The sequence below is a fragment of the Martes martes genome (assembly GCF_963455335.1).
Source record: "Martes martes genome assembly, chromosome: 10".
Taxonomy (NCBI): domain Eukaryota; kingdom Metazoa; phylum Chordata; class Mammalia; order Carnivora; family Mustelidae; genus Martes; species Martes martes.
In genome coordinates, this window is record NC_137898.1 from 58,564,617 (window position 1) to 58,587,073 (window position 22,457).

The 22,457-nt window shown below is 55.4% G+C and overlaps 1 protein-coding gene across 1 annotated transcript in view; it reads right to left on the reverse strand.

Annotated features, from left to right (window-relative positions):
• The window catches only part of PDE2A (phosphodiesterase 2A), a 32,408-nt gene extending 15,040 nt beyond the window's left edge, over positions 1 to 17,368 (reverse strand). The window contains exons 1-4 of the mRNA XM_080816043.1: positions 17,285 to 17,368; positions 13,375 to 13,463; positions 6,185 to 6,294; positions 5,294 to 5,349 (exon numbers count right to left, since the gene is read on the reverse strand). Of these exons, the coding sequence (XP_080672169.1) occupies positions 5,294 to 5,349; positions 6,185 to 6,212 (84 nt within the window). The 5' untranslated portion in view covers positions 6,213 to 6,294; positions 13,375 to 13,463; positions 17,285 to 17,368. The remainder of the gene's footprint in view (positions 1 to 5,293; positions 5,350 to 6,184; positions 6,295 to 13,374; positions 13,464 to 17,284) is intronic.
• Between the last annotated feature and the right edge of the window lie 5,089 nt (positions 17,369 to 22,457).

Genomic DNA, 22,457 nt, shown 5'->3' on the forward strand with positions numbered 1-22,457 from the left:
TCAATGATAAGCCTATCCTTCGGACCAAGCAGATGGCTCCAGGAAAATCCCCTCCTCCAGGAAGCCCTCTAGGGCTAATCCGAAGAAAGAAACGTTCTGATCCCTGCCTTTTCAGACACTGTCCAATTAACAGCACAACCCGGGTTCCAGTGAGGGAAAGGGGGGTGACCTTGGACCCCTTTCCATCTCCCAGCCCATGGAGCCCCTTAGGCACTGATTATGGAATCAGTGATATTAGCCTCGGCCCCAGCTCCATACTTTCCGAGTTGAGGCTTGAGCTGCCCTTGAGTCTGCAGTAAGGAAAGAGTTGTTTTTTTTTTTTTTAATTTTTTAAATTTATTTATTTGACAGACAGAGATCACTAGTAGGCAGAGAGAGAGAGAGAGAGAGAGGAGGAAGCAGGCTCCCTGCCGAGCAGAGAGCCCCATGTGGGGCTCGATCCCAGGACCCCGGGATCATGACCTGAGCCGAAGGCAGAGGCCCTAACCCACTGAGCCACCCAGGCGCCCCAGGAAAGAGTTTCAACAATTATGATGCATCTGCTGAGCCTAAAGAACTTGGGAGGAAGGTTGGGAGAATGGATGAATGGAGTGATAAAGTGCTTCCCTTACACGTGTGGGATTCTCACCAGCCCAGAAGGCAAGCTTCCATCCTGCACATGAACCAAGGCCCAGAAAGGTTGTATTGCCTTGCCCATGGTCACACAGCAGAAAGTGGCAGAGTCTGGGAGAGCACCAATCACTCCCTCCCCTTGTCTGCCCATACCTTCTGCTTTCAGGATCCACTCTCAGCCCTTCCACCCCTCATCGTCTATCATCCAACTTCCCTGTGTCAATCATGAGGAATACCCTTAGCGCATCTTCTATACTTTGTGAACGCTCTTCCCTGACCCCTGCATGGGCACTTGGTAAGAAAAATGAGGAGGGGGGGTGGTGGCAGTCTGGGAGCCCACGGCAGGTCCTGCCAGCTAGGCTCGCCACCTGCGTCACCAGCTTCCTGTGTCTACTCAGGGCTGCTTGCCACCTGCAGGGCTCCCCACAGTGACTGCACTGGGGTCCCTCCAACCTCCCTCCCCACGCAGCAGCCCCCATCCGCCTCTGCTCTAGGTCCCCTGCCTGGAGCAGATGGAGAGGAGGAGCCCAGCAGGTTCTCGGAAAGCTCACAGTCTGGCTGGGGTGGGATGGAGTGGGGGATGCAGTTGGTGGGGTGCAGAACCTCAGACCTGAAGAAGTAGGAGAGGGCAGATGGTATGGGTGGGAACCTCAGGGTTGTGGTGACTCCGAGGGGAAGGGCATTAGGGAGGCTTCAAGAACTGGCACTGAAGTATGGGGAGGACAGGTGGAGACTGAAGAGAGGGGACACTGCAGGGGTGTCCTGGCAGGGCTGGCTAAGAGGCGGCATGGGAATGGGAGGACCAGGGAGGGGGTAGGATCCACGGTGCCACAGGGGGAAGAGCCTTGAGTGCAAGGCGAAGGAATTGGACTTTAGCGTCACTGTACTGGGGAATCCATGGCAGACTCTAGCATCTGTGGACCAGAGATGGTTGTTGAAGGTTAAGTTCTGGACGAAGTGCCACCATCTAGGACTCCCGCAGGACAGGGAGTTGAAAGAGGCTGGGAGCGTGGTTGATTTGTGTATGGCTTACAAAAATCTGTCAGTATTTTACTGTTAGTAGATGGGGGAGGCTATCCTTCTTATTCCTTCCACCTGGACCCGTCTCTCAGGAAAAGGGAAGATTGGGACCCCTCCAGGACTATGCGACAACCAGTTCCTGGGTTGACAACACAGCCTGGTGCCAACACAGAGCTGGGAGACCGACGGAGAGCTTCAGAAGGCTGGAGACAGGGACATGCTTCTATACCCCTTAGACTCCCCCCACCCCCCAGCCCAGCGCAGGCTCCTGGGCTGCCTCAGCCCATCCCCACCCAGCCTATGCACGAGCCCACACACATTCTCCTGAAAAGCCTCAGCACCCACCCCTACGCTCACTTTCCCATGGAGATGCTCAGGCATGTGGGCACACATGGAGTAGAGTCCCAGACTCAAAGGCATCCACACACCCACACCCACAGCATACACACCATCCATATGGGCACATTCAGACCCGTACACAGGACACCTGGGTTCACATAGCCAAGAGCCATGCACACACTCCTGCCCCCCCCATAGGCAAACACACAATCACCAGCACTCACACATGGCTTTTTGCTCATCCACAGGAACACACAATTGCAGCCTACTCTTGCTAATCAGGGAGTGTGTCTGGGGCCCTGTGGGAACACTCAGGTGTGGGCATTGGGGCTGCAGAGAGTGTTGAAAGCCCAGCACAGCCCTCAAACCCCTCACTCTCACCAAGTTCAGTGTGGCTAATCACATGAACACATCGTCCTCATGTAAGGAGCCGGTGTGGCTGGCAGAGCCGAAGGGAAGCATGGGCACAAAACATGCATCGGATGCCAGAGACCAAGGGTCACCCTCTCTTGGGACTTCTCATCCCAGAACTAAAGAACAGAACTAAGGACTCTTTGCACACGAAGAATCTGCCGTTCAGGCACCTTGAGCCGCAGATGCCCAGCACTCAGCCACGCAGCCCTGCACCTGGCTGGCACAGTCCTCAGACAGCCCTCCACCCACAGTATCTCCATCAGGCACCAATATTCCTTGCAAGGCTCCCTGTTTTCCTTGCCAGCATTTGCCATCATTTGCAATTCTATCCCTGTTTGGCTCACTTGTTTGATGTCTGTCTCCCGACACCTCCAGGCTGTATGACCTGCGAAGCCAGGGGTCAGTCACTGCTCTGTTGGCAGCACCTAGCACACCATGCCTGGCAATGCCCGAGAAGTGGGCCTCTGACTGATAGATGGGTGGGAGGATGGATGGACAGATGGAAGGATGGATAAATGGATACCAAGAGCAGAGAGTCTGAGAAAGGAGAGGGGCTTGTTGAGGATGGAGCTGGTGAATCAGCCCTCCCCAAATCTCTGCTCTGTGGCATCCCCTTTACCCCTCGGCCCTCTGCCGTCAGGATCTGGTTGTAGCTAGGAGGTCGGGGGCAGCCTGTGCCGCCTCTAGTAGCATGTGAGATCCAGGGGAACACAGGACCTAGCAGATGTGTATGCATTGGGGAGAGGGGTGTCCTGGGGAATTGCACTTCTACCTGAGGCACAGGCTTGGAGGAGAGGCAGACTGAATAATTTAAGTACCTTTCAAGAGCTCTTAAAGAAAAAAAAAAAAAAAAAAAGAGCTGCCCGGGGCCTTTGAGGAGGTGGGAAGCTAGTTGTCCGGAACTTCTCCCGGCAGCCAAAGCCCCAGGTGACATCTTGCTCAGCACCGTGCACCCCAAGCCTCAGCCTCACCAGGATCACTCTTCTCCCAACCACCCTTCTCCCCACCCTGCCTTGGCTCATGCTGTTTACTCCTAGAATATCCTTTCCCTTCTCTGCCTCTCAACCTCCTACCTATGCCCCAAAGCCCCACTCAAATACTACCTCCACTATGAGGCACCCCTTGGTGCTCCAGCCTCTGCCACCAGAGCACCTGCCAGCAGCATTTATTTCATTTGGCCAGTAGTCACCTGAGGCTGTGCCTGCCTTCCCCCAGATGGAGCGTCTAGAAGGCGCAAATGGGTCTCACTCTGCTCTCTGCCCCAGCACCCAGCCTGGATGCCCAGAGCAGAGTTTTCTAGGGTGTACTGAATGTGAGTAAGGCTGGCCACCTCCCCTTCCGCAACCCACAACACACATATACACACAGGCCTTTCTCCCCACAGGTGAGGGCAGAAACCTGGACTCCGGGTCCAACCTGAGCCAAGCTGAGCTGCGGTCATGGCAGCCATCCTCCTGTAGGCAAGATGAACAAACTCCGAACTTCCTCCTCTTGCTGGAGTGGCTTCCCTTCTGATCCGGCCCTCACTAGACCTCTACAGGAAATCCTTCTCGGGAACCTGGCACCCCCAGACTCTTCTCCCTCAACAGAGGTGGGCCACCGAATTACCCCCTCCCACCGCCCACCTCTGCACATTGCCCCCAGCCCTGGGCCTCTTCCAAGCCACCCGCTCTGGCACAGATTGGGACCAAAAGAGGGAGGGAAGCCGCGCTGAGAAAGAACTCTGTGCCAACAGCAGATCCGTCCCCTGCGGGAACAGAAGCTGGGGGTGGGGGAGCAGCTTGCGGGGAGAAACCGAGGGGCCGGCGGCTCCCTCAGTCAGGCAGATGGGGCGCCGAGGAGACCAAGCCAAGCACTCCTTCCTTCCTCTCCTCTTCCCCCTCTCCCCGCGGCCGGCCCCCACTCCCACTGCTCTCCCCCGCCAGCAGCTCCGGAAAGGTCAGGCGCCTCGGAAACCTTTAATTCCATTTTAATGAGCTCGGGAGGAGTCCCACGGGCCCACGAGGACCCCCTCTTCATCTGTCCGCGCCCCCAGGTCTGAGCCTTATTGAGGTTGTGGTTGCCTTGGTGAAGCAGACCCCCCAATAATGGCTATTGGGGGGCGCCAACCCTCAGTTCCTAGGACAGGAGGATTTGGTTTATGGGAGAAGAGCCTGAAAGAGTGGCTGAACCAGCTCCACTAGGCTCAGCCAAGCTCGGCTGGTGGAGCAGAAAGCTGGTGAGATCCGCCAGGGGGCAGCAGAGGGCAGGGGGAGCCTGGGCCCGGGTTCCTTGCCGGACCCACCATCCCACTACCCCTGGCTCCCCCCACCTACACCCCCGCCCCACCAGGCAGCGCATCCCCCCTTTGCCGTTGAAGCCCCTTCCCCTTCATCACCCCCTCCAGGAAGCCCGCCCATCTTCGCCAGCATCAGCGATGGGGCTGGATGCTTCTCAGGCAGCCCCTCCCAGTGGGCCCCCCTCATGCTCCTGAGCTCCAGCCACGGGAATCTGACCGGCCTTCCCACACTGGCTCTTTTTGTCGGCAACATGTCCATCCACCCTTCCTCAGTGTCTGTCAGGCCTTCTGTGGACACAGCCCCCTGCCCCTAACCCAGCAGGGAGGATGCCAAAGAGGAAGCAAGGTCAGGGTTGTACAGATAGCTCCAATCGGGCTGAGAAGTACAAGAGAGGCTTGTACATATCTCTGAATGTTGCTGACAGGGCCGATGATTTCGTCCTGCCCATTCAAGGTAAGGCGGAGAGCTGGGGTGTGGGAAAAGCCCAGACTCCTCCCAGATCCCCATTTTCCCCACTCCAGTCCAGCTTGCTGCTCTACACACACACACACACACACACACCCAGAGAGGCTCCATCCCGTTCCTCCCTTGTTCCTCTCTCCCCCAACCCCACCCCACACTGTTCTTACCAAGATGACGGCTGCCACAGCCCCAGCCTCCTTGTCCACGAGCGGCATGACCAGCACTGAGGGGGAGAGGGCAATGAGGTGGTCCTGCGGGGCCAATGAGGCTCAGAGATACAGAGCCAAGCCCCAGGGAGGGAGACAAAGACACAGACAGAGAGGCTGGCACAGAGACACAGAGACACCCAGAGAGACAGGGGGTCCTGAGGCAGCAACAGAACAACCACAGCAATGTCCCCTGCATGGAAGGAAGCCCCCTCACTTCACAACTTTTCTGTGAGCCCCACCCCCCAGCAACCCTGAGAGGGCAGGAAGCAGGTAAGGCTGAGCACCCCTATTTTACAGATTGGGAAACTGAGGTCCAGAAAGGGGAAGTGACTTGCCCAAGATCACACAGCAAGTCAGGTCTCCTGACTCCCAGTCTTGTGCACTTTCCACATCGAGACAGAGGACAGAAACCTAGAGAGACTGAGACACGAGGCAGAGAGACATGGCGGACAGGGGGCGTGGAGAGGAAGAGAAAGAAAAACAGAGACAGTGACAGAGAGAGCATGACAACAACGCAGCCCATCTAGCAATAGACACAAGCACATGATCACTGCGGCCACCGGCCACTGAGCCCTAGTATGTGGCAGGCCCTTAACATGCGTTATCTCATTTGCTCCTCCTCAAAACACCCCCTCAAGGCAGGTTCTTTCGTCCCCACTTTACATATCAGGAAATTGAGGCTCAGAGAGGTTAGTAGCACAACAGAGAGAGAATTAGATGGAGGAACTGCTGGAGACACAGAGCAAGAGAAAGAAGGAGACAGAGATGAAGACAGGGCTAGAAGACAGACGTGATCTGGGGAGCAGGGCCACAGTCCCTCCCTGCCCCTGCCCAGGTCCTGGCCCTTACCTTGGGTGTCAGGAGCCAGTGGAGCCATCAGCCTGGCCAACGGCTTCCCGGGCAGGTCTGTGGGGCCCAGTCCGCTGCAGCCCAGCCGCTTCCGGGAGAACACAGCCTCTCTGAAAAGGACACCCTCCCAGCTCTCAGTCCCGGGATCAAAAAGGAGCAGGCCCCGACCTGAGGACACACAGCCAGCTTGACCCTGCACATTTGCAAGGATCTAGACAATTTGACCTACTGTAGGGTGGACATGAGGAGGACACAAATAAAAGAGATGGGAACCCTGACCGGCCACTTAGAGGGGCAGGCAGCCACAGTCTGGCCTCTGGTGCCCCTTGCTGGAACCCTGGGGCCCAGTGCAGGTCCCCCCAGAGCAAGTCAAGAAAGGGCTCAGAGCTAGGCTACCTAGCTCTGAAATCCTGCTGTGGCTACTACTTGACCTTGGGCAAGTGATCTACCTCTCTGAGCCTCCCAGGGAGAAAGAGTATGGAGAAGAGTAGAATCCTAACCATACCTACCCTCAGAAAGCCCTTCCCTACACCTGAAACTAGTGTAACACTGTGTGTCAATGATACTTCAATTAAAAGAAAAAAGAAAAAGAAAACATTCTAGAGCACCTTGTGGTGCTAAGCACAGGAGGACTCCAGGGATAGTTGTCATGACTAAATTTTATCCTACATTCCCCATGTGCCATGCACAGTCCAAGCAATGCGTCTGGTTTAACTTGGAATTCCCAGAAATCCCATGAATTCAATATTATCATCATTTCCATTTTCAGGTGGTGGTTGAGAACATATCCAAGGTCCCGGGGCTAATAAGTGGTAGAGTCGGGATTTGAACCCGGGCACTTGGCACCAGAGCCCATACTCCTAACTAATGTGCTCGAACCTTCCTAAAGACCTGAGGGGGGTGAGCTTCCAACAGGATTGGCATGAATGGGCGTAGGTGTGATGGAAGGGGTGGGGAGGGGAGGTCGTTTAGGAAGAAAGAGCTTCTATCTGCCCTCACCACACATACTACCCTTCCCCTGGCCTCTAGCTCTTCCTGCTTAATGAAGTGCCTGTTTTTTCACCAACTGTCCCTCCCCGATGATTAAATGTCCTGGGTTCCTCATCCCTCATGCTGCCTTCACTAATTGTGTTTGTAGGAACTGCCTGACCTGAAGAGAAGAGAAGCCTGGGGGGCTGGGATGCCAATGTGGGCATCCGGGGTCACTAAGGGGAGCCAAGCAAAGGCCAAATGAGGATAAGAGAGGTGGGGTGGCCTCCAAGTCTCCCGATCAGGTAGAGGTCTCTAGAGAAATCAAAGGCAAAGAGGTTGCACCTCTTGGTAAAGGTCATGCAGCATTCTGAGCTGGATCCATTCACTCCTGGCCTCCTGTAGATTCAGAATCTACAAGAACCAGTGGTGTCTCCTACCTTCTAGCCCTCACACCCTGGACCATGAGGCTCCTGCTCTGTCCAGCTGGGAATGAGGAATGGGAATCTAGGGCGGCAGGAGAGCAATGTAGCCACGTTTCCTGATGACTCAATTGCTGAAGACTGGGACTTCCTGGAGGCAGGGGTTGCCTCCATGACCCTCAGCCAAACCCCCTCTTACTGAGCCCACCCAGCCACTTGGCCTCCTGCAGTCTGGTTATTGGGCAACCACAAGATGGTGCTGGTCCTTATGTTGCTGGTCTGTAAACCAAGGGGCTACATCCCCCTGACCCCTCACTCCCCCTTTCCCAACCTCCCAACCCCCCTGCCCAGACCAGAAGCTGCCTTTGCCTCGTGCCCCACCCCCCAACCCCGGGAGCCTGACAAAAGAGTCTATCCTCCGCCTTTCTTCTGCACAAAACTCCCTCTTCTTTTTTTTTTTTTTAATTTAATTTAATTTATTTTTTTTTTAATTTTCAGCCTGACAGTATTCATTGTTTTTGCACCACATCCAGTACTCCATGCAATACGTGCCCTCCCTAATACCTACCACCTGGTTCCCCCAACCTCCCACCCCCCAAAACTTCCTCTTCTGTGCTCATGGCCTCCTGACTCCAGGTCCCACTCTCATGAGCTCCAGACCCCCGATACCCAACGGCCTCCTGGAAGCCTGTCCTGGATGTCCCTGATGTCGTCAAAGGCACCCAGTCCCAATCTGAACTTGTTCTCTCCACCACATAAAGAGGCACAACCACCCACCAGGTCCATTGTAAGCTTGTCCACAAAATGTCCCAGCTACCTCCCTCTTCCTCACCTCCCCCATTCAATGAGTGAATCACCTTCCATGCATCTCACAACTGTCCTGCATAGCATTAGTGTCAGAGAAGGCTTCCTGGAGGAGGCGATGCTGAGTTGGGTCCTAAAGAACATGCAGAGGTTTTCAAGGCAGACAGGAAGGGAGGTGCAAGCAGGGGGACCCGCATGTGTCGAGGCTCAGAGGAGAGAAAGAATGTTTGTCTGCTCGATGGGCCAATTGCAAGGAGTTTAGTGTGGCTGGACAGCAGGGAGCAAGGCTGGACAGGGTCCTGAGGAGCTGGGCATGATCCTGAGGGCAGTGGGAGCCCCAGGATGGACTTGAGTAGGGGAAGGTGAAGGTCATGTTTGTTTTCAGCCTAATCAGTTTAGCTGCTGGGTAAAACTCTCACTGGACAGGGAGAATCTGAGAGCCTGGAAACGTCCTGGCAGTGAGGGCATCTAGTCTCAGTGGTCCCTGGACAGCAGAGGAGAGGCGGGGCTGGGGTAGATCAACCTTGACTGAGCCCAGATCTCTCACGGAGCACTGGGGCCTCTGAGGAGCCTAAACCCAGAGGAGTCCCCTCACCTTGGCACCTTGCTCTGCAATCTGTCCTCCCCAGCCTGGCCACATCCCACAGTCCCAGGCGGGTCTGTGCTGCTGGGCCATGCTCACCCTAGCCCACACCCATGCAAGCCCTTCCTGAAACTGCTGTCCCCCTAGAGGTTTTAAAGATACCCATGGACTAGAAGGCGAAGGGAAATGCCCAGGCTGAGTCTCCTCAAACTAGAGGGGGGATGAGGGCTTTGTCTATACTCACACCCCAGTGGTTCCTCCCTCACCTTAGGGCCCCCTCCCCCTGCCTCCTCTCCCCTGCTGACTCCTCTGTCCTCCTATCCAGCTGCCAGGCTGATGGTGAGGGGTGAGGGGACTCCACGCCCGGGGGCCAGCTGTCCAGGTTGAAGGCTAATGACTCAGGTCTGGTGCCTGGGTGGTCATGGCTGCCCCAGTTACGATAAAGACAGATGGGCACAGAGTGGGGAGAGGAACGGGCGTGGACTTTATGACAGTTCCATCCCTTTAACAATTATTTGTTTAGTGGCAAGAGTAGAGAAAAAAGCTCTCTGTTGGGAGGGTCAATGGCCTGGAAAGAGCTGAGTGCCCAGGCCCCCTCCCACTCCTCTGAGCCCTGTCTTTGGTGAGGCCCCATCCCCTTTACTGAGCACCCCCCCCCACCTCCCAGGGCCTCAACCTCACTCTGAATTTTCATCTCTCTTGGAGATAAATTATGATTCAGGCCAGGACCTGGACCCTCTCCTCTTCTTCTCCCTCTCCCAGAATGTGAGACTCCAGAGACAGGGACAGACTACTCCATGTGTCCCTTGACACAGATCAGAGGAACACAGATTCTGCAGTGAAAGAGGACCAGGTCAGCTCTGAGGAAGAAATTTCTCAAGACTGGGCCCTGGGACCCCCAAATGGCAGCAGAGGGAGACAAGCAGCTGGGCTCTTGTGGGCGGGGGTGTCCCCGTGGCAGCTGAAAAGCCCCAGACTTCGCTGCAACCAGCAGCGGGTAATGAGAGGCTTGAAGATGGCAGGAGACACAATAAGAGGAGGAAGGCGGCAGGGCTGGGGACTGAAATAGGCTGGGAGATTGAAGGGGCACCAACATGAGGGCGACGGAGAGTTCCCGGAAGGCCCTTCTGCAGGCAGTCTTCCAGTAGGCCCTCCCCTCCAGCCTCTAGAATTCAGAGCTGGAGCAGCCCTCACACATTGCAGTGTGTTCCATCTTGCTGTCCCCCAGGAGCCCCCAGAGGCCAAGAGCAATTATTGGCCTAGGGTGGTGGTGGTGGGGTCTCAGCCACACCCTCCTGGATCCCGGGTCTCCCGGACGCCCAGCCCACAGTTCTTCTCGTGGAAAGCCCCATCCCTGAGGGAGGCCACCACAGCCGGAACACCTTTTCTGGAAACTGGAGCTTCCTCAGTGATGGGGGCAATATAGAGCAGGCGTCCTAGAGCGCCTCCTGCTGGCCAGGAGAAATCAGGGAAGTGTGGCTGGTTGAGATGGAGCCGCCCAGGGAAGGACTTCGCTCAGGAGAAGAGGGCTTGAGGCAGCATGAGGGGGTAGGGAACCCAAACCACATTGTGGGGATGAAACTGGGGACCTGTGAGCCCACGGTGGAGGACAGTGGAACGAGGGGTCTCCCCATTCCCCCTGGACTATCTCCCCTGTTGTCCTAACACCACACTGAGCCTGTCCTCTTCCTCCCCGAGCCTTATCTGTCTTTATGACCCACCTCTATTCACACCTGCTGCTGTTTCCCAGCCCTGCCAGCCCTCCAGGGTTTCCTGGAGTGGTGCCCCCTCCACTGGGCACAGCCAGAGCCTCGGGCCCCACCTTTGGATGAAGCATCTGTCCAGTCTCCCACTGGGGCCAGAATCACAGGGATCACCACTGGAAGGACCCTGTACCCAGCCTCACCCATTTTATAGAAAAAGACTGAAGCCGGAAGGGAAGTAAAAATTTTCTCAAGGTCACCCCGATGAGTAAATTGGGGCTTGGGGTGGAGGGCAATCAGCAACCACTGAGCTCAGACTTGTGCCAGGCACTGGGAGGAGCACTGGGCATCCAGGATCTCATCTCTTCAAAAGACAGGTGCTACTGTTATCTCTTCTAGGGAGAAGAAAACAGGCTTGGAAGTGGACACAGGGAGTCAGGGAGGGGGCCAGGCTAGACTCCAGGCCCATCTGACTCCCATTTCAGTGCTCTTCCTCTTCCACATACCTAGCTAGGTCTTAGCCCTGGCCTTGGAGGTGGACTCAGTACCAGATGTGGGGTTGGGGGTGTGGCAAAGCACAGATTTCAGGAGAGAAGACTGATGTAAACCTTCACCCCTAATCCTTGCTGGCTTGAATGAGTTTTGAACTCTGTGTCCCCTGGGATGCGGGCTGCCTCACCCGCCTTGCCCCTTGCTAGCCTCTTCCTGGGATTTCTGAGCCCAGTCTCCCAGCAGGCGCTCACCTCCCCATCTCCACTGAACTCTGGGCTAACTGCATTGTAATACTCACTTTTAATTGCCTTCCACCACCACTCTCCCCCCTCCACCGTGCCCCCCATATCTTTTCCAAAAGCTTTACTGAATCTGAAGGTTGTTGGCGGTGGTTGGGGGATCCTGAGAGGTGCAGAAGATCTGAGAGCTCTCCAAGATGCCTGGGCCGCAGACCCCCACCCCACCCCTCCTCACAGCAGAAGGCCTCTGGGAGCATTCTTGGGCTCAGAAGGGAGGGCAGACCCAGCAGGATGCTCCCCTCCTGCCTTCTGGGCCCTTGGTCCTGTGTCCCTCTCCCAGGAAGGCCTTCCCCGGACACTGGAAGGAACCCTCCTGGGTGGAGCAAGATCATATATAAAGCCGAGTTCTTAGTAGTAGGGCTGCTGGCTCCGAGAAGGAAAGGGGATATTATAAGCATTCTTTTTCCTTAAGATTCCGAAGACCTGCCAGCCCTATCCTGCCATCTTACAGATGGGACAGTAGAAGTCAGACAGTGGCATGGTGCAGTCATTGAGGGAAGGAACTGTCAGGAGATGGTGAAGAGGAGAGGGTCACCCGCCAGCCATCCCCTAGAGGAACAAAATGGGAGAACAGGACGTGAGAAGGCTCTGGCTTGTTGGAGAGGAACCAGCCTCTCCAAGGGGGAAGGGCTGGAGAGAGAGGCCAGCGTCCTGGAATCCAGGGTCCCAAGTGCCAGGAGGGGCCTCAAGACCACCAGCATCCCCAGGACCAGGGTCTCCAGCAGCCCCGAACAGCAATTCTTTCCATGACCTCCGTGAAAGGAGGTCTTGCCATGTGTCTTGCTGGCTTCGGCTACTACCTGAAAAAGCCATATTCCTGGAGGCCTTGGCCTGTTGGAAAAGCCCTCCCCGCCAGGGAGTAGAGTGCTGCCTTCTAGTAACACCCCACTGGTGCCCACTCAGCCCTCAGCTTACGACCTCATGCTCCCTGGGCCCACAATGGCCCCGAGGTACTGAGAAGGCAGTGACCATGTCCTCTGCGGCCTGACCTCCTCTGGACCAGCACTCCTGCCCGTCAACACTGTCTCATCTGACGAGCTCCACTTCCCCTGACTGTCCCCTGACTGGCCAGGAGCCAGGAGACTGTGTCCCAGGCCTGGCTCTATCACACACCAGGTACGTGGCCTGGGACACATCTCGTGGTGGAAGATAAGGAGGCTGAATTCAATTTAGGCTCAGAAGTATCAGGGGACCATAGCACACCAGGCATCCCACCCGTGTGCCTAAGATCAGGGATTCCAACATTCCATCCTGACAAAAACAAAACCAGATGCTTAGCATTTCTAATAGATGCCTTTTAAGGGCTTCACTTGTGTTAAACTCATTTGATCCTTGCAACAACCCTACGAGATAAGTAACTATCATTATTGGCAGTTATAAACAAGAACCCTGAGGCCCAGAGAGGTTGAGTACCTTGCCCTAGGTTATACAGCTAGTAAAAGGGAAGTGGGATTTGAACTCAGGCACTGAACCCACAGCGGGACACCTGTCTCTGATCTCCCTGCTTTCGGACACCGGGTTGATACCATGTGCTCCCACATGTGCTCCCACAGGTCCCAGCATTCTGGGATTTGGTGAAAACCTCCCAGGCAGTTCTCAGAGCCTGCTGGGAGTCTAATGATAAACTCTAGCCCCAACCTTCTGAGAAGCTGTAGCAATTCCAAGGAGCTCTCTAGGTTTCTAGAAGAAAAACTACCACTGGGTACTTTCCTGTGCTGTCCACTACCACAACACAACACGAGAAAAGACATTGCTTCTCTCCTCTATGGGGAGTCAGTGACCCAGCCAAGGAACCCCAGCTGGCAGGGAAGCTGAGGTCAAGGGCAGATGGGGAAAGTCAGACCAGATGACTTTGGCAGGTCCCCCAAGCCTGAGATCCTTGACTGTAGGAGAGGCAGCAGAGTATAGAATGGCTCACCGGACTTTCCCCTCCTGGGGCAGCTCATGAGGGGGGTCTTCACACACCAGCCGGGACTCCCCATCCAGCAGGTAGGTGTAGACAGTCTCCTAGGACAGAAGGCACTCGTGAGATCCTACAGACAACCCTCCCAACTGCCCTGTCCCAGGGCTGATGCAGATCTGGGTGACAAGGTCACCGATCCTCTGGCAGTGGGCTCAGGCATCTGTTTGTTTTCACTCCCCCAGTGAGGTCTAACTTGAAGCCAGGGTGGAAGAGCTCCTGTAAGCACCCTTTCCTCCTGGAGGGGTTCTGGGCAGGCAGTAGCCCATGACCCTGCTGGCTTTCCTTGTCTATCACCCCAAATCCAGAGTGCTGGGGAGAGAATCTAAAGGGCTGAAGGTGCAGACAAATCCCACCCACCCCCCACCCCAAGAGATTTCCCTGCTGTGACTCCAGTTTCAGTGAACCATAACAGAGTGGTCAACCGAGTGGTCTATCCAGGGCTGTATGGCAGGAGGGGCTCAGAATGCCCTGGGAGCTTCCCCCACGACCTCAGACCTCAGAGACACAAACAATTCTACGAGAAACCACACACTGTGACTCAAGCCAGAAGGACTTCCTAGAAGAGATGACCTTAAACTGTAACTGCTGGGAAAATTAGACATATTTGGGGAATGGGCGAGGCATAGAAGAATGGCTTTTGGGCCTGGGCCAAGTCGTAGATACGCGGTAAAGAGCACAGAGTATTTATGGAACTGGCAGTAGAGGTAGGGGGCACAGGAGATAGTCTTGGGGTCAGCAGGACCTAGAAACAGAGCTGGGGGGAGGCTGCTGTGAGCCCTGAGAGATAGGAGCAGGTGTGTCTTTTGGAATGATGGTTCCCTAGAGTGAGATCAAAGCTCTATTCGAAGCTTGTCAAGTCTTCAGCTTGTCAATGTGCCTTCCCCAAGGGCCCAGAGCCGTCTTGGCCTCAGTTCTGGGCCTTGTCTTGGCAGAAGCTGTTGCCCTCAGTGACCCATGGTTGAAAAGCCACATCCCCTCCAAGCAGGACTGGCTACCCGAGGGTTCCACACAGCCTCAGCGAGCGTCCCAAGGACCTGCACTCTGGGTGCAGAGGGAGACACAGAGACCTGGGCTGTCCAGCGGATGCCCTGGCCCAGCTGGGGGCCCCTGCATGCCCAGCTAAGTGTCTTGAGGGACACTGTTTTCTTGGGAGGGGAAGGGAGTGCTCTCCTCTCTGCTGATGCTATCAGGGACGGCTTCTGGAGGAGGTGACACTGGAGCTGGGTGTTGAAGGCCACCAGCAGTAAGTGTGGCAGTAAGTGTGGAATCCAGTCGAAGCCATTGCCCTTCTGCCACTGTGAGAGTCCACAATCTTGCCAGCCACTCTGGTCTTTGGCTGCCCCCACCCTCCCAGCCCCAGGAGTTATTACAGTCCTACTTCCAGAGAACCCGAGCCAGTTCATCAGTGGTGTGGGTTGGGGATGATAGGGCCCAGGACGAGTGTGAGGGGCAGGTACTGGCCAGGCCTGGAGACCCCCTGTCCTCCAGGGGAAGGGTCTGGGCAGGGAGCTCAGGGATGGAGAAATCAGTGCGAGGGAGGCCTCTTCTCATCTGTATCCTGCCTCCGTCTGCTCCTCTAGTCGTTCAGCAGCCTGGGAGGGGCCTGAGGGATCCAGCCCAAAGAGGTTAGGAGACACCCCAGCCCCAGCACCCAGGGTCACACGGAGAGCCTGGCCGTGACAGAGAGAGAGGTGGCTACCCTGGGGGTGGGGAGGCAGGGAGGACAGATCCTCTTTGCTTCCGGATGTCCCTCTGCCTCCCACCCCCTCACTCCCAGCCCTCTGGGTTAAAATTAGCTGAGTTTATTGGAGAGAAGGAGGGAACCATCGCAGACACATCAGCACCATCTGCATTCGGGGCTGCCTGCCACAATGGGTGCTGATGAGAGGGCCAGGTGCGGTGGCTCTCCTCCGAGGGGGAGTATGGAGACCCCTCCCCCAGTGCCCCACCCTCCCCGCATCCCCCCCGTGGGGAGCAGAGACGCCTCCACACCCCTCCCTTCTCTGGGAGCAGAGGAGGTCTCCCATCTTCCCCGACTCCCTGGGGGCCCAGCCAGACCCTTTCCATCTCCCCACCCCCTCCATTCCCTGGGAGCAGAGAAGATGCTTTCCTCTCCCCTCCCTTCTCAGGGGGGTGGACACTCTTATTTCCTCACCCCTCCCTAAGGGCAGAGTGGACCCTTCCCATCAACCCTCCCCCGACTCCCTGGGGGCAGACCAGACCCTCTAATTCTCTGGGGGCAGAGAAGACCTCCTATCTCCCCTCATCCCCTGTGGGCAGTTGAGACCTTCATCTACCTCTCATCTACCCCTCCCTGGGGGCAGATCACACTTCCCATGTCCCCACCCCTCTAGCAGGGGTGGGGGAAGTAGGTAGGGGGAGGAGGAACGCCTCCAGGAGAGGGGTGTGCTGAGACCCTGCAGTTAAACTACAGCTCCCCAAAGTCGGGGTCCCTTAGCTCATACAGGTCTCTTGGACGAGTTCAAGTAGACAGACATGTCCCACTGTCCCAGGAACCTAAATGTCTGGACCACAGCTGACTTCTAAGCCCTCAGCTCTGGGGATACAATTAATCCAGTGCTGGGCATCTATGCTGGCACAACAACCAGGCATCCTGCCTCTGGAGACCTAACTAGTTACCTTCTCCTTACCCCTCCCAGGGCAGCCTCCATGGCCACAGAGGGGCCCAGGACAGCCTTGAAGATGCTGACCTGCTAGCCTCCCCACCCCCTCCTTTCCAGATGTTTCTCCATCCCAAGCCAGATGTTGCCTCAGTCCTATCCTTCTCTGGGAGGATTTATTTTGGGGTGCCAACACACCACCCACTTCCTACCAATTTCACGCTCAATAAAACTCACTCATTAGCCCTCCTCCTGGGCTCTGAACTTCTAGAAGGTTTGAGAAGCCAGAGCTGAGGAGAGAGAATGGGGATGCTTAGGTGCCAAGGCCCATTTGTCCCTGTCATGCTGTGTGACCTTGGGTGAGGCACCCCCCCTCCCCGGGCCTCTGGAGGTTCATTAATCAAGCAGATTCAGATATGGTGGACTTGCAAGGGTGGGGGTGGGGAGTGGCGGGATGAGGGGTGTCACATTTTGGCAGAGGCTGCCCTTGGCTGGGTCTAGAGTAGGGAAGAGGAGATTCCAGGATCTGGGGACCCAGTTGAGGTGTCTCCTCTTCCAGGAAGACTTCCATGCTCCTTCAGCAGGTTCAGACCACCCCCCTCATGAAGAACACAGTCCCCTCAGCAAGGCACTCTGGGCCCAGACAACCAAGTGGGCCAGGTGAGCATGGGCCTAAGCAGCTGCCCTCCAACTGCCCTCAATCTACAACCATCTGTGGTGTTGGGATAGGTCAGAGAGAAGCCTAAAGGTTTCTAGAGGTCATCTTGTCTAGCCTCCTATCTCTGGGCAGGACACTTCACCTCGCACAGACTCATTCAACAAAGCTGTGCCTCTCACTCTAGCAACTCCTGGACTTGGCATCAAGGAAGTTCTCTTGCACGTCTACCCTCAACCTCTTTTGCTACATATTCCAAAGCCCAGCTGACTCTACTGTGTTCTCACTATTATCCCAGGGGAATCCTTTCCATTATTTGAGACACGATCTTCCCAGTTAAGCTCTAAGTTCCCATCTTCCCCTGACATTTCAGAATTCCTATGCAAGTTCATTCTCTGGTACTTAGCTTCAGACCTTCTCTTTCAGGAACACCCTCTCGGAACACTTACTCAAAACCTTCACTTCCCTACGAGAGGCCCTGGGTACAGGGCCCCTGCTTCTTCCTTCCTTCTCAAATTTATGTGAGGTACAGCAAGGAGCTGGGCAAAGGTTTGAGAGCTGGGGGGAAAATGTGGGCCAAGGCACCTACCACTTTGGGGAGCACAGCCAAGAGGGCCTCCTTGACAGCCCGCCGGAAGCCCGCTATGTGGATGACGGAGCCCAGGCTCAGCAAAGCATCCTGGAAAAGAGGAAAGGGCAGTGAGGGCTTTTTCCAGGCAGGCCAGGGCAGCCCTAACGGCCAGAGAGCTAGGAGCACAAACTCCCCGCTTAAACCAGAGCCCAAGGCTCTCAGACACTTGAATCCCAGGATCTTAAAATCTCAGAATCCAACAAGTCTTAAGGTCCTAGTGCATCCAGGTCCACTCTTCTTAGTAACGAGGAAAAGGGGCTCAGAGAAGGGTCAGGGGCTTAGCAAAGTACTCACAGTACATTAAAAGTTCAAGTCTAGATTCACCCCCAGGCCTCTTGTCCTTTAGCCAAGGACAATTCTAGCATAGTAAGGAAAGCATAACCTTCAATATTAAAACAAAGCAAAATAAGCAAACCAAAAAACCCCCCAATCTGAATCCTGGGTTGGGAGTAGCAACAGTCCAAGCGATGAGCCCACAGGTGGGAGAAACACAGTTGGGCCAGCCCCTGGCAGGATAGAGGAGGAAGGAGAAGCCAGCCTTGACAGCCTCACAGCCTTCCCATCCCAGGAACAGTTCTGTCCTTGGAGAGCCGGAACAGAGACAAAAAAGTCCATGCTTCTCTCTCTATTAACTTGGCTGAGCCGCAGGGATCAAAAAGAAAGGTAATGGAACAGGGGATCCAGGGCCAAGGCAGGCTCATGACTCATACCATCCACTCAGCCATGCCCTCCCCGCTAGCCCTTGAAGTTCTTTTCTGTGGATGGCCAGGTCTGTGTTCAAAAAGCAAAATGATTTACCGTAGGAGGAAGGAGACATGGCTTGGCCCCCATTCATATAAAAATGTTACGAGGTTGAGGGTCTTAGTGAACCACAAGCTCCGCATGAACCCATGGTGTATGTGTGGCTGGTAATAATTAAAATGCTGGAACTGCAGGCCATATTAATAAAGATCTGTTAACCAGAATAGGGAAGAGGACCATTCCCCCACTTCTGCAAGTGAATTAGATCATCTCCAGTGCACTTCATCTCAAGTAAGGACAAGATGAGACTCATTCACAGGTGACCCCTCTAAGGAGGGAACCAGAAACCAAGGCCTGCATGTGGCTGAGACTGGAGGACCTGGGGGTGCCCAGCTTACTGCAGAGCAGACCCATGGGTCTCCGTCTTTGACTCCAATCTCTCAGGCTCTCCCGAGCAGCAGGACAGGACTCTATGGCCCCAGAGACAGGCTGGAGACCCACAGGTCTGAAGGAGGCTGGCCTCAGCCCAGTGGGATGAAGGACCTTTTTCTAGGCAGAGCCACACCACATAGAAAGAGGCCACCAGGAGAGAGGGAGGAGGTGAGCTGCCTGTCCCTAAGGGTGGGCAAGAATTGACTCAGGGCCCATTTTTCAGAGGCCACTGAGAGGAGTCCTGTGCTGGGGTCCAGGAGAAGCCTGGGGTCCAGGCTTCAGCTACAGCATTCGGCCATGTGTCTTCTTGGCTTCAGTCTTCCCCCTCATCCCCACTGCCACCGAGTCCTGGGTTCCCAGGAGTGGGCAGCTGCAGTGGACTTTCTCCCCGAATGCTCACTTCCCACTGCTCTCCCCACACCCCAGCCTCTCACCAGGCCCTCCTGCTGCTCAAGGATGAAGACACATTTTGGTCACGGAGATAGGTCGCTGCCCTTTGATATCAGAAGCTGCTGGTTCCGAACATTAGAATCCCTCCCACTGGATTAATTGTCCTTTAACCCTTAGGCATTCCTGATCACACTTCACACGCGCTCAACACCCTCCGCCAGGCCACACAGCCACAGACCTTCACTTCTCCACAGAAGTGCCCAGCACACCCAAGCCCACCCTCCAGGCACACACAGAGGTTCACGCAGGGGCAGCCATTTCCTTCTGGCTTCGAGACACAGCGAGAGAGGGAACACAAGCAGGGGGAGTGGGAGAAAGAGAAGCAGGCCTCCACTGAGCAGAAAGCCCTACGCAGGGCTTGATCCCAGGACCCCGGGATCACAACTTGAGCCAAAGGCAGACGCTAAAAGACTGAGCCACCCAGGTGCCCCTCTGTGACTTTTCAGACTCAAGGGCAGGATGAAGATGGGGACAGGGGGACAGCTGTGCAGACAACATACAGATAGGCTACTGTGGCCTTTTGAGGTCAATTCTGCAGACTGAAAGTGGGAAGAAAGAACTCATGTCCCAAATAATCCCAAAATTAAGTCTGCCAACCCAGGGTCCTCAGGCTGCGACTCCCAGGTCGGGGCCTCCTCAGAAGGTGGTGCTGGTTTCTGCCTGTTCCTGCCTGGAGGCGGGGCTGGGGGGTAGACAAGCAGAGCCCTGGGCTCTTGGCCTCTGGTGGAGTCTGATGTGTGTACACTGTGGAAGTTGGAGAAAAGCAGCCAAGGTGATGGAGTGAGCACTGGTGCGGGGCCAGGGGGGTGGTGGGGAGGCTTGGGACAGCTTAGTCTCATTTGACAGATGAGGAGACCGAGATTCAAAGAGAAGCAATGTCCCATTTATGGTTAGCCAACGAGTCAGGCAGAGCTGGTTCGCAGCTCAGGTCTCCGCCTCTCCAGCCCCGGTTCTGCCTCCAGCTCGGCACCTGGCCCCCAGCTCTCTCCCCAGGGCCTTAGAGAGGAGAGTCTGTCCTTTGCTCCAATTGGTGGGCTCCTCTACCTGCCCTTTACTTGGATTGGGGGCTGCCCTGGCCTGTCCTTTACTGGAATTGGTGGGTGCCTGTCTGGCCTTTCTTCAGATTGGTCAGCTTTCTGTGACTTTTCAGACTAAGGGCAGGATAAAGGTGGGGACAGGGGGACAGGAAAGGAAACTTGAGGAGAGTCCAGGCGGTGGCAGAAAGGGGCTTCACAGCCTTGGCCAGAGCTAGCTAGAAGCAGACATGGCCGATGAAGCCTGAGGCTCCCTGCCCCACATCCTTCTGTCCCATCTCCCTCCTGGCCTAGCCCTGCCCCGCCTGCCCAGGAGTAAGGGTGTGGGGTGCAGGAACAGCCACTGGGAAGACCATTCTCATACCTGGCTCTCAGGGGCCTTCAAGCCCTGAATCTTCCCCAGATCTCAAAGCTACTTCACCTCCACCGCATCAGCTCAGGAAAGGAAACAACTCTTATCCCAAAGCCCAGGAAAATCGGTGGGAGCAGCTGAGAATGCGCATGCCTCTGTCCAACATACATGCCACACCCTCACACAAACGTGGCCGCACACAGATAGAAACGCAACCCTATGTACAACGCACACATGCAAATACATACTTAGACATGAGTACACGCATGCACACACACGTGCACGCGCGTGCAGTGGCCCAGGCTCAGAGTCGGGTGAAGGAGGTCACATTTCCTGCCATCTCAGTTTTTTTGGAACAAACCTCAGTATAAATATCAACATAACCACCAGACAATTTCCCAGACCCCAGGGGAGAATGTGTGGTATGTAGAAAAGAGCGGCAAGGGGTGCCTGGGTGGCTCAGTGGGTTAAAGCCTCTGCCTTCAGCTCAGGTCATGATCTCAGGGTCCTGGGATCGAGCCCCACATCTGGCTCTCTGCTCAGCGGGGTGCCTGCTTCTTCCTCTCTCTCTCTGCCTGCCTCTCAGCCTCCTTGTGATCTCTGTCTAATAAATAAATAAAATCTTAAAAATATATTTATTTAAAAAATAAAAATAAAATTAAAAAAAGAAAGAAAAGAGCGGCAATTTCCAGGACTGTCCCAGACTGATGACAGAAACTGTGACCTTAGCAGGCCCCTTTCCTCTTCTGGGTCTCAGTTTGCTCATTAGTAAAAATGGGTCCTTCCAGCTCGGCAACAGATAGTTGTAGAGTTTTGTGGTTGAATTCAGTGAGAACGGCTAGCTGGCTGGTGACTTCCTGCCTTCACTGGCTCCCTACCCACAGCTCTGTGGTTGGAGAGAAGGCCAGGCAGCACCTAAGACACTGCCCCCTCCCCCCGCCCCTCAACACTGGGCTTTCACTCCAGGTACCAAGAAAGGGGAGTCTGTTAGGAGTCAGGGCTCCTCTGGGGCCAGTCCTGTGGCAGATCAGCATTTCTGCACTTGTTGAGGTAGGAGGGGAGGGTCTAGACTAAATTACTTCTAACTCCTTCCTAATGCCTAGGATCATATGAAGCCAGAGACCTTGACCTTAGTTCTTCTGCTGCTTCCTGTGCAGGGACTAATGCAGGGACCATCTTGAAGGTCAGGGTCACTGTCACAAACTGCCCTCCTATCTTATCTTCATGAGTCTCTGTGTCTTTTCCCACCTCTTTAAACCCTCCTATTGCTCTCCCCACTGCCTGGGACCTAGAGCCCACCCCTCCCTTTCTGGAAGGAAGCCTCACCATGCCTCTTGGTGGCCTAGAAGAAGGTAATAACATCAAACCCAATGGTCAAGTCCCTCCCAAGACTCAAGCTGTATTACAGGGACTGGCCATACAGACTGAGTTATCCAGCTCTACTTGTGCTAGGTCTCCTGTGTGGCCTGGGGGTCTCTCTGTGGGCCTTGGTATCCCCTTCTCTGAGGCACGGGCATCCTTCAAGATCTTCAGGGTGTTGGAGCCCCTCTCTGCCTCTTCCCTTCCCTCCAGGCTGTGTGTCTCTCTCAGGCCCTGTCTCTTCCAACCTCTCTAAGTGGATCTCTCTTCTCTCCATGCCTCCCATCTCTGTCACAGGCTGCTCTCCTGTCATGTCTCCATGAGTTTCAAAGTCATTTCCCACCCCAAATCCTCTCTCCTCTCACTGGCTTCTCTCCCATTTCTCTCCTGCACACTCCAGCCCCCACCCACTCCTATCTCTCCTGTCCACTCCTCCCCCAAACCTCCAGGCAGTACCCTTGAGAACTTGGGGAGAAGGCACCTGACCCAAGATGGGTACCCACAGAATGGGGGAAACCCAGGAGGACAGCCATGTTGGGAGAAATTGGGGGTGCCAGGGCAGATGCCATCTACACTCTTTTGATTCCCGCCCCCTGTTTTGGTGATCAATATATAGTCTCTTACCTTCCTGGAGAATGGGGGCCCTTCTAGGGCAAAGGAGAACTTATCCATTTCTGTGCCCAGGACTAACAGGCTGAGCTGCTGTGTCAGGGTGACTAACAGAACTCCCCTAAAAGAAGCCTCCTGAGGGCTCAGAGCATGG